The sequence below is a fragment of the Panulirus ornatus genome, chromosome 3 (assembly GCF_036320965.1).
Source record: "Panulirus ornatus isolate Po-2019 chromosome 3, ASM3632096v1, whole genome shotgun sequence".
In the NCBI taxonomy this organism is placed as follows: Eukaryota; Metazoa; Arthropoda; class Malacostraca; order Decapoda; family Palinuridae; genus Panulirus; species Panulirus ornatus.
The window spans coordinates 7234839-7247671 of NC_092226.1; the positions used below are offsets into that span (position 1 = coordinate 7234839).

Below are 12833 nucleotides of genomic sequence, written 5' to 3' on the forward strand. Positions count from 1 at the left end.
ATTTTTCCTTCTTTTACCTCAGCTGTATGCTTTAGCTGAGGTTAGTAAAGATTTTACTTGTAGAATAGGCCTTTCCCCAAGAACTGGGCTATTTGGGCAAGATCATGAGTGTGTGAAACACTGACATTGTCAATGATACCATTTACTTGTACTTGCACGAATGAAACCTTTTTTTTTTAACATACAGAAGAGCTCAATAAAATTCCTCGGGATAGGGGAGAATGAATACTGCCCACATATTTCTTCAATCATAGGGGAAGATTAACTGGGGCAAGGGGGAGCTAGGGGCTTGAAATCCTTCCCTCCTGAATTATTACTCTCCAAAAGGAGGAACAAAGGAAGAAACTATGAATTTCTTCTTGTAATGTGCAGTTTTATGTACTTGACACTACCATGCTTGTGCAGGAAGTAGTTAATACATATGAAAAAGTATGATAATGCACATAATAACTTTAACTTTCTGTGGAATGACTTTGTTACATTGGCTGGATTCATACCTGTTAGAAGTAACATGGAATCCAGTCCCTAATCTGTACACCTCTTTACTAGTTTGTTCATATAAGCATTGATATTCATCTTACTTTGTTATCATATTTTCAGGGAAGAATTGCTTTTTAAGTATGAATGTCCATTTTGCCTACTGACATATACAGACAGCATTATGCTAAGCTAAAGTACCTGATGTTGACAGGTGTTCCGTGAAGGTCGCACCAAGGCTGTAGGCCGTGTACTGGAGGTCATCCCTAAGGTTGCTTCCCTCCAGCACCAGAAGAATCATAAGATTATGAAGATGGTCAAGCAGGTTAGTTCAAAGGGAAATGTTTTTAGTGTTGCTTGAAAGTAGGATCAGCAGTTTTAGTTAGGGAGATATAATAGTCAGCCTTGGTTATTATTAGAAGCATTACAATGGGAGAAGTTCTTTTCTTTGGAAACTAGACAATGGAGTTCTTTTTTTGCCTTGTAGTCCACTCTAGAGAGCTACCTGGTCTATCTATTTGAGTAAAAACCAGAGAAAGCAGTTCCAGGCAGCTGGGTTTGTGCAAAATGTTTAAGTTAATTTCATTTGCCTACCTTGTACATGCATTGCAGTTCCTCCTTCTTGACCAAGTGACTCCTTGCTTCAGTCTCATCAGTTTTCTCTGACTGTACTTGAAATATGATTGGTTGTGCATTGCTGATATTTTAACAGAAGATATTTAACTAATGGTTAAGGCATATGTAGAGTAAACTTTTCTTCAGCTCCTGTGGAACATTTAACCAGATGTATGATATTTACTGAGTGACTGCATGTTGCAGTAGGTGACCAGGAGAACCTGGAGTTGGTGGGGAAGGGCACTGGAAATCCTCTCTTCCTGTATTATTACTTTCTAACAGAAGGCATGAAAAGACCCAAGCAAAGATTTTTTCTTCATAAGCTCACTCGTTTATTGCTAATGCCACCTTGCCATGGTAGGACAAGGCAAACATATAAAAATGAAAAAAAAAAATTTGTTTTTTGACTTGCATTTTCATATCCATTCCTTCCTTTTGCACCGTCACTTGATGTGTGTTTGTATTTCTGGTTGTAAGTTTATCCCAGGGAATTGGTTATTACTGCCTTTTGCCTTTCTTTGGTTTTGAGACTGTGGATCTCTGTTCTTTTTTTTTTTATGTTATCTGAGATGGCACGGGCAGCTGAGGCCCTAATCAAGGTCATCCCATTGTCATGTGTAATGCACCTAAACCATGGGTCCCTATCCACATCCAGCCCCCACAGATCTTTCCATGGTTTACTCCTGACATTTCACATGCCTTGGTTCAGACTGTTGACAGCACATTGACCCTGGTATACCACATTGTTCCAACTCACTGTACTCCTTGCACATCTCTCACCCTCCTGCGTGTTCAGGCCCAGATAGCTCAAAATCTTTTTCACTCCATCCTTCCACCCCCAATTAGTCTCCCACTTTTCCTTGTTCCCTCCACCTCTGACTCATATATCCTCTTTGTCAACCTTTCATCACTCATTTTTTCCATATGTCCAAACCATTTCAACACATCCTCTTTTGCTCTCTTAACTACACTCTTTATATTACCACACATCTCTCTTATCCTTTCATTACTTACTCGATCAGACCACCTCACAACACTTATTGTCCTCAGACATTTAATTTCCAAAACATCCACCCTCCTCTGTACAACCCATTTTATAGCCCATACCTTGCAACCATATAATATTGTTGGAACTACTGTTCCTTCAAACGTACCTATTTTTGCTCTCTGAAATAATGTTCTCTCCACACATTCTTCATTGCTCCCAGAACGTTTGCATGCCCCCCTTCCCCCCCTTGACTCACTTCCACTTCTATGGTTCCATTCACTGCCAAGTCCCCTCCCAGATATCTAAAACACTTCATGTCTCCCACTTTTTCTCCATTCAAACTCACATCCCAAGTAACTTGTCCCTTAACCCTGCTGAACCTAATAATTTTGCTCTTATTCACATTTACTCTCAACTTTCTCCTTTCACACACTTTTCCAAATTGTCACCAATTTCTGCAGTTTCTCACTCAAATCAACCACCAGTGCTGTATTGTCAGCGAACAACAACTGACCCACTTCCCAGGCCCTCTCCTCCCCATTGGACTGCATACTTGCTCCTCTCTCCAAAACTCTTGCATTTACCTCCCTAACCACCCCATCCATAAACAAATTAAACAACCATGGGGACATCACACACCCCTGCTGCAGACTGACCTTCCTCTCTTCCTGCTCTTACAAATGCCTTACACCTTTGATGATAACTTCTCACTGCTTCTAGCAGCTTACTTCCCTCACCATATACTCTTAAGACCTTCCACAAAGCATCTCTATCCATCCTGTCATATGCCTTCTCCAGATCCATAAATGCCACATACAACTCCATCTGTTTCTCTGAGTATTTTTCTCACACATTCTTCAAAGCAAATACCTGATCCACACATCCTCTACCACTTCTGAAACCACACTGCTCCTCCCCAGTCCGATGCTCTGAACATGCCTTCACATGCTTAATCAGTGCCCACCCATACAACTTTCCAGGAATACTCAACAAACCTATGACTCTGTAGTTCGAACACTCACATTTATCCCCTTTACCTTTGTACAATGGCACTGTACATGCATATTGCCAGTCTTCAGGCACCTCACCATGATCCATACATACATTGAATATCCTTACCAACCATATAAACCATATGAATGCATTTTCAATGTGTTTGCTACATCAGGCATAAGCATGGTAGCATAAGGAAAAGATGACTAAGCCAGGTACACATTTTATCAACCAACTCCTAGGGGTGGATGAACAGTTGGGATGACTGTGGACTGACTGCTATAACCAGGAGTTGAACCTACACACTTGACCCTGGGTGGCCCTTGAATGCATCATGGTCAGGAACGCTAACAGCTACATCATTAATTCACTAAAGACGCTCATATATGCAGTTGATTCACCACCCAATAGCCAGTTGGATCTCTTACAACACAAACATGACATCAGCTCCCTTCACCATAGATATCAACACCAAAGCAACAAACATTTGTGCTTAGAATGCTTACTGGTATCAGATTTAGACAAGAAAAAAAAAAAATTCTGTCATATCCTCTGCAACCAATTCATCCACTTCACCCTAAACCCTAAACTGTGATTCACACGCCTGGTCATTCAGCCTACCAAAGAAGATGTAACAAAGCTGCAAACCACATGAAACAGAACCCTCAGAAGAGTCACTGGCTGCCTGGGAACCAGAAAGAGTTAACCCATCTCAGTGAAATAAAGATCTTTCCAGGACAATAACACATCCCAGTGAAATGAAGGTCCTCCCCATACACTCCAACCACAGTATGCTCAGCACTCAGTTTTTTGCAATAGCACTAAACCCTTCCTTTCTTAAACACTTGTTAACTAACCACAAACCTACAAGTAGGAATGAAAAGCTTACTCATGCTTCACACTTCAGCTGCCAGTACTCACACATCCCCACAACCACAACAAATATAACAATGAAATAATTCAACGAGCACCAGACAGCTGCCCTCCAAACTCAGTCATAAACACACCCAACCAGAAATATGCCCATCAGAAACCACACTCTAAGATATAAACGAGTTACACTTTCTTATCTCACTCTGGACACCACCCATCCCTACTACAACATGGACACCACCCATCCTTACAACATTACACACACCTCTTCAACTTGACTTAAGACTCCTCATGCCCAAGATGCATCCCCTTATTGGAAACTTAATACTTACTCCAAAACTTTCTTACGCTCACTTTACACAGACTTACACTCAACGTCATCACACTCCTTGACCTGTATCTCCACCTAGTGCTGCAGGAGTTCCATAGAAGGGTTCCAAGGGAGGGACTGTGTAGGTAAGTGAAAAAGAAGTTTAAGATAAATAGATCGATAGATAAATTGTGAGATTGATTGGTGGGAATATGATTTGATAGATTCTTCAATGTTGTAGGTTCTGGTCACAGACAGAAGTCCTCTTTGAAGTTGGATCTGAAATGAGGTAAAAACAAAAGGGCTAAAAATACAGAAAAGTATATTTATTTATTTATTTTGCTTTGTCGCTGTCTCCAGTGTTTGCGAGGTAGCGCAGCGCAAGGAAACAGACGAAAGAAATGGCCCAACCCACCCCCATACACATGTATATACATACACGTCCACACACGCAAATATACATACCTATACATCTCAATGTACACATATATATACACACACAGACACATACATATATACCCATGCACACAATTCACACTGTCTGCCTTTATTCATTCCCATCGCCACCTCGCCACACATGGAATACCATCCCCCTCCCCCCTCATGTGTGCGAGGTAGCGCTAGGAGAAGACAACAAAGGCCCCATTTGTTCACACTCAGTTTCTAGCTGTCATGCAATAATGCCCGAAACCACAGCTCCCTTTCCACATCCAGGCCCCACACAACTTTCCATGGTTTACCCCAGACGCTTCACATGCCCTGATTCAATCCACTGACAGCACGTCAACCCCGGTATACCACATCGATCCAATTCACTCTATTCCTTGCCCGCCTTTCACCCTCCTGCATGTTCAGGCCCCGATCACTCAAAATCTTTTTCACTCCATCTTTCCACCTCCAATTTGGTCTCCCACTTCTCCTCGTTCCCTCTACCTCCGACACATATATCCTCTTGGTCAATCTTTCCTCACTTATTCTCTCCATGTGCCCAAACCATTTCAAAACACCCTCTTCTGCTCTCTCAACCACGCTCTTTTTATTTCCACACATCTCTCTTACCCTACGTTACTTACTCGATCAAACCACCTCACACCACACATTGTCCTCAAACATCTCATTTCCAGCACATCCACCCTCCTGCGCACTACTACTATCCATAGCCCACGCCTCGCAACCATACAACGTTGTTGGAACCACTATTCCTTCAAACATACCCATTTTTGCTTTCCGAGATAATGTTCTCGACTTCCAAACATTCTTCAAGGCTCCCAGGATTTTCGCCCCCTCCCCCACCCTATGATTCACTTCCGCTTCCGTGGTTCCATCCACTGCCAGATCCACTCCCAGATATCTAAAACACTTTACTTCCTCCAGTTTTTCTCCATTCAAACTTACCTCCCAGTTGACTTGACCCTCAACCCTACTGTACCTAATAACCTTGCTCTTATTCACATTTACTCTTAACTTTCTTCTTTCATACACTTTACCAAACTCAGTCACCAGCTTCTGCAGTTTCTCACATGAATCAGCCACCAGCGCTGTATCATCAGCGAACAACAACTGACTCACTTCCCAAGCTCTCTCATCCACAACAGACTGCATACTTGCCCCTCTTTCCAAAACTCTTGCGTTCACCTCCCTAACAACCCCATCCATAAACAAATTAAACAACCATGGAGACATCACACACCCCTGCCGCAAACCTACATTCACTGAGAACCAATCACTTTCCTCTCTTCCTACACGTACACATGCCTTACATCCTCGATAAAAACTTTTCACTGCTTCTAACAACTTGCCTCCCACACCATATATTCTTAATACCTTCCACAGAGCATCTCTATCAACTCTATCATATGCCTAGGTATACCTAGGTATCACAGAAAAGTAACAAAATATAATTGGTATAGTTTCTCTGATTGATCTTTTTATATCCTCATCCCACCATGCCTTTCCCCACTTTGCCAGTCCTCTTTTCTGTTGCATTCGAAATTCATTCAAAATCTTCTTTGTTTCATTTACTCACCATTATTCTTCATTCACAAACTCTCTGAGTAGTACTCTCACTATTTTGTATACTGTTCATGTTTCACTTAGCATGTCAGCTCTGATCACACCTTCATTATTGATCACTCCTTAGGCTCTTTTAAGTTAATGCACACCTTATGGTGATTTGAAAACTCACCTTTGAAATCTCTTCAATTAGTGTCTTAAATCAGTTTTTATCTTGCAGTTCAAACAGTTGTATAGTCATTATAGATCCTGAAATTCCTGGAAATAGGAGAAAGAATGCTTCCCACGTATTCCCTGCGTGTCGTAGAAGGCGACTAAAAGGGGAGGGAGCGGGTTGCTGGAAATCCTCCCCTCTCGTTTTTTTCAATTTTCCAAAAGAAGGAACAGAGAAGGGGGCCAGGTGAGGATATTCTCTCAAAGGCCCAGTCCTCTGTTCTTAACGCTACCTCGCTATTGCGGGAAATGGCGAATAGTACGAAAGAAAGAAAGAAAGGAACAATTGGGATGTAAAGTATTTTTGTTGTCATGTCTTGGATGCTGTGGAGTCTTTTATCATCTGTTATTGATGTGGTTATTTTACTGAAAAGGACAGACTGCTGTTTTGTGTACAGCTGAATATGAAGGGTAAGTGGTACATATAAAAGGAGGGAAGATGAAATCTAGCTGCATAAAGTATTTCACATTATTTTAGGCTGGCCTACCTTTTCATTTTGTAAAAAGAGGCAGTACAGGCATCCCACATGGTGGACTTCAAGGCTCAGTTAAAAATGAAGTAGACATGATAGAAGGAAAATATCTTCTGTGTTAAAGCTGGTTTTCTTTGGTCTGTCAGTGTGGCTCCTTGGTTACCAGGCCCTCTGAAATCACATGCTAACTTTTTAGTATTTATACTAAGTTTTACTTCTTCTTTTATTATAATAACTACCATTCTGTGTATTTTCCTGCTTCCTTTTTTTACTTGCTCCTTGTGATACTGATTGAATCATGTAGAAGTGTATAGAGGTGTACTAGAGGAGACCCTCTGTGAACTCTCCAGCTAATCAGTGGAAGGTATTATGTTGGAAAATTTTACAAAGATAAGAAAACTGTTGGAAACATTCTGTTTGTTTTTTTAAGTGAACTTTTGATTATCTGATTTTTTTTAGAATATTTGAAAATATCCCACACTCAGAATGACCTTGATTATTTTGACTGGCAGTGAAAGGGTAAATTTTGTACAGCATATCTAAAATGTATTTGGATATTTTTACTTCTCTATTACTTACGGTTGCATAATTTTACTGTTATTACCAGTTCATAACATTTAGGGTAAAAGTTAATGATAACCTTCATTTCATGAAAAAATGGGTTATGATGTCAATAATGCTAGGTAATAAAGGTCATTGAATGAACTAGCACTTTAATGAGATGCGTCTTACTTTTATTGTTGTACTGGTGTGGATTATGTACCTAGGTATCACAGGAGGAAGTATACTCCAGGGAATTCAGGCATCACTACCCTTTGCAAGCTTGCAATATTAGGGACACCTTTTCTCAAAGTAATTCCCATAAAAGTTGTATGCTTCTGTACACTTGGGCCACCCTTTGTAAACTGGAAAAAGAGTTGATATTAATAGATACACAGATGATTTTAACAGCGTGATTAAAAGTTCTATGATTTAGTATTTATGATGTGCATATTTTTGCTTGTGCCTGTTTGGGGAATAGATCAACTTAGTAAAAGAAATATGGTTGAAGAGTTTGGCATATCACTGTTTGCGTATTTTCTTTATCTTTGTTAAAGAAGAATGATTGAAATGTTTAGAATACCAATATTTTTGTGTTTTTTACTGTCAATATCCTCTAGAATGTTGGAGGAGTTGATGGAAGTCAGGTAAGGCTATTTTGATATACACTTCCATTTCTTATTTTGCATGATGGCTAGCTTAGGTAATTCATGATATTAAACTGTCATTCAGTCATGCTACTTAGAAGTTGTTTTATTACTGCTCGTAAGAAATGCACCTAATTTGTTAAGCTAGTAGTTTTGACAAGGAATATAAGCTTACTCCAGCTTAATTATAGTAGTTGTGGTTGCAGTCTTTACTTGGCCTTTTAGTGTTAGAATGGCTGGTAGATCTGTGTAATAGATTTTCAGCATAGTATCCAGAGTACAATATTGCTTTGGTGACATTTTTTGATCTTTCGATTATTCATAATATTGTTTTAGTATATTTGTGAGTAATAATGAGTTCATGATGGCTGATGGCATAATCTATTTGCCAATATTCCTTAGTGATAAGGTATTTGTAGGAGCTGGATGAGAGAGTTGTAAGTTTTTATCTAAAAGTAACCGAGGAAGAGGTTTGGTATTAGTCTCATTGAGCATAATACAATATGAAAGGAGATAGTAGATTTTGTAGATAATTTGCTTGGACTTTGTTTGATGATGTAAGCCCCTGTTGCCTCTCTCATTCACTGGTGGGCACAGATGCTCTCAAATCATATCATTAGCGTATCAAGCTGTTTGCATTTTAATATTATTGTAAGTAATAATCATACGTATTATTTATTATAAGTAATGATAGTATAAGTAATGGAGATTTACTCATTGTGATGCAGGGTTAGTATAGAATAGGAGGAATCTGCGTAATTCCAATGCAATGTATTTATTTTTTGTATTTTTGTATGTGTTTGGCTAAGAGGACATGGAAGGGAAGGACTTTTGTACATGCCCAGAAATTCACATAGCCTCAGACAGCCCTTTTACCTTGAAAACTCACTGGGCCAATAGTTATTTTAGTCAAGGTACAACACAGATCATATATCACTCACCTTTTAGATATGTTGTACATAGTTATTTTAAAGTCAAGGTACAACGTAGATCACATGTCACTCACCTTTTACGTATGTTATACCTTGATGATGCTCATAATTTGTGTGGAGTTAATCAATCCTGGCTCACAAGTTGTTTGTAGCTCATCAAATGTGGGCCACAAGTTATGTTTACTTCATTACTCTTGGCCTACAAATTGTATGCAAGTCATCACTCCTGGCTCACAGTTTTATTTGTAGTTTATTACATCTGGCCAATAAGGTGCGTATTGTTCATCACCAAGTTCACAAATTATGGATAGTTCATTTACTCCTGGCTTACAGGTTGTGTGTGGTTCATCTCTCGTCACAGTCGTGTGTAGCTCCTGACTCTCAGTATTTGATTTATGTGTCCACTTTGTAATTTTGCTTTTTTTTTTTTGTAGATAACCTGTGAGTGATTGAATCACTTCTTTTAGTAATGTTTTAGAAAGCATGCAGTTGAGGAACTTCTGATTCCCTCAATTCATCATGATATCACAGGGTTAGAGCAATTTTGCCTCAGCAGTGTAAAGCTCCACTGTGTTAGATAAATGATGTATTTGAAATTTTTGTACTATTGTTATTATATAATCCCTAGACTCCAGAGATTCTTGCAGCCTCAAAATTACACTGCAGCCATTAGCAGGGAAAGGAAGGACTTCATCGGAGTGAGAAATCTTCAATGAGAATGTATTCATTAGGTAGTTGGTGGGCATCCAGTGATCTGGGAGATATATTATCAGTACTACCTGTTTGGGTAGTGGGAGGGTTAGTAACATCTGCTTAGTGAGCCAGCTCTTTAGTGGTTGTCAAGCTACACTTTTCTGACCTAGGTAGGTGTTTTCTTTCTGCCTCTTTAACATGTGGGTTACTGGCATTCTGTCCACAAACATACAGTCTCTCCTTGTCATATGTAACACTTGACAACACAACTCACGCAGTTCGTTCTTTGTCACTAGATTTTCTTGGGGTGAGTACTATGTGCTTGCCCTGCATTTTAGTAAAATGGTAGGAGCAATAGATAGAAGTTGTAGGTAAGAACATTTAAGCTAGAGCATTAGGTAGAAACATTAGGTAGAAGTAGTAGGAGCCTCTGCAAATTTGCCCTTTGCCTGTGGCCTGTTAAGGGCAAGGCACCAAAGGCTAAGAAGGAGCATGGAGTTCTTTAGTTATGGAGACTTTGTTGTCGTGGCCACCCCTTTGAGGGAGTTCCAGTTGGAACAGGTGTCAGAGATTGTATTCTGATGATAAACCTCACCAAAGGTGACTTTTCATTTGTGCGATAACCACAAGCATACAGAGGCCAGTCTTGCCTGAAACTTTGCATATGGCAGAGTATGTGTATGTATCAGCAGTTGTGTTGGTTTTATTCATATAACCATCATAATAGGATAATAGAAGTAGTAAGGTAATTGTTTTGTTCATTATTTTATATAACAAACAAATTATCTTAGCTTTTTGTGTTGGCACTGCAGTTTGAAAAAGCTAACAGCTTAGTTTGGGCCACTTATAACTGAGTGGGGCAATGGATATGATGTCTGGACATCTGCATATGTTGGAAATTCTTGAAATACACCAAAGGGTTTTCTTTCCATTTTTTGGTATTTCTTCTCCTTTTACAAATATTTCCATCAAAAGCTAGGGTTTATGAACACTTGGGAACTCATCAGTGGCTGACCATTCAATCCTGTGAAAAAATATGTTTCCATGAAGGACTAGATTAAGGGCCTTATGTTTATGTCAGCTTACCTTGATTCATTTCATTATGATTGAAAAAATTATATCAGTATGACTGTATCCTTTAACCCTTAAACTATGAAGCCCTTCTACCAGTCCTTTCTATTCTTAAAATGTCCATAGTAGTTGATAGACAGCTAATGACCAGTTAGGTATTTTACCAGTACTACCCACCTGGGTGTTGTAAGGATTAGTGATGGCTACTAAGTGATCCAGCACTTCACTGGATGTAAGTTCCACTTCTCTGACCCAGGTAGCTGTCTTTTTTTTCTGCCTCACCCACACATGGGTTACTGGCATTCTATTCACAAACACATGATTTCTTTTTGGCATACATAACCCTTAACAACACTTAACTCACACAGCTCATTTTTTGTAACTAGATTTTCCTGCAGAGCACTATGGGCTTGCCCTACCATGGAGGCTGGATTATGTGCTAGCTGGCCTTTTGGCAAAATGCTAGGAGCAATAACTAGAAGTAGTGGGCAGGAACATGTAGACAGGAGCATTAGATAGAAACACCTGGTATAGCTAGTAGGTACGAACATTAGGCAGGAGCATTAGGTAGAAGCAGTCAGTAGGAGCATTAGGTTGGAGTCTCTGCACAATAGCAGTATTGTAACCAATGAGGTAGTAGGTATTGCCACTTTGAAAAGTAAAAAAGAAGCTTAGAATTGGGAAAAGTTATTAAGATTCAGTATTTTGAGGGGATACTCTAGTTTTACTAGAGTATCCAAGTCTCACCCTGCCTTCTCGTGGTGACCTCGTTATTTCACCCCTTAAGGATGGAACTAAAGGGGGAGATGTTACCCAACTTCATCAGGGCATTACTTTTAGATTTAGAGAAATACCTGGTGTGCTGTTTTTTTCTGACTATTTTGAAGCATTGGTGGCTCCGGAAACACTGCGTTGGAGTTGCCCTTTGCCATTGACCAGTCAAGCGTGAGGGACAAAAGGCCGAGAAGTGACACTGGAGTCTACCAGTTATGCAGAGGATTAAAAGAGACGAGCAGTTAAGGGTGGTGGCGCTGAATGTGAATGGGATGACTAGTGAGAGTAAAAGGAAGGGGCTTGAGGAGAGGTTTAAAAGTTTTAGCATGGATATGGTAGGGATTTGGGAAACCCATATCCTTGGGCAAGGTGTGTGAAGTGAAAATGGAAATGATGAATGCAAGTTATGGGAGGTTTTAGACAGGAATGATTGAGAATTATGGGGGGAAGAGGAAAAGAAGGATGTGCAATTTTGCTATCACCAAGAGTGTGTGAGGGTTTTACAGAGCATGGATGGAATGGATCAAGAACAGTGTGGGTGAAAGTAAAGATTGGGATTGTGAAGTATGCATGGGTAAGTTTTTATGTTTTATGTGCCTGTGAATATGAAGACTGTACAAAGTAAAGATGAAGTAAAGCTTTCTTGGAGATATTTAAATGACTGTAGAAATGGTTTTGAGAATGAGAGAAGCGTGGTCATATTAGGTGATGTGAATGCAAAAGTGGGATGTAATGAAATTGGTGAGATGGTTGGTAAATGGGGAGTGCCTGGATTATATGAGAATGGAAATTATCTTGTGGATATATGCGCTGAGAGGGGTTTATTCCATGCAATCATCTTTTTCAACCCAAGATGATCCACAGATATACATGGATGAGGAATGATGGAAGAGAAGAGCAAAAGGCTTTGATTGAGTATGTGGCAATGGATTAAAGATTGATAAAGCTGTGCTACATGCTAGAGTTGTGAGAGGATTCTTTGGAGACTGATCATTTCGCTGTTCTTGTGTGGATGAGTATCAGGGAGAAGTGGAGGTATGATGTAAGGAAGAATGCAAGCAAGAAGATGAATCAGAAAACATGCAGGGAGGAGATGAAAGGAAGGTAACTGAAAGTTCAGATGGAAGTGCAGTGAATGTGGGTAATCGGTCATGTGTGAATGAGGTGTTTTTAAAATGTTTAGAGAAATACCATTAAAGGTTGTAGAATTAGTAGTTGGAC

The 12833-nt window shown here is 39.8% G+C and overlaps 1 protein-coding gene across 1 annotated transcript in view; it reads left to right on the plus strand.

Moving 5' to 3' along the window:
* GTPBP1 (GTP-binding protein 1) overlaps positions 1–12833 on the plus strand; it is an 81017-nt gene that overhangs the window by 52897 nt on the left and 15287 nt on the right. Inside the window, exon 11 of the mRNA XM_071683267.1 lies at positions 692–802. Within this exon, the coding sequence (XP_071539368.1) occupies positions 692–802 (111 nt within the window). The remainder of the gene's footprint in view (positions 1–691; positions 803–12833) is intronic.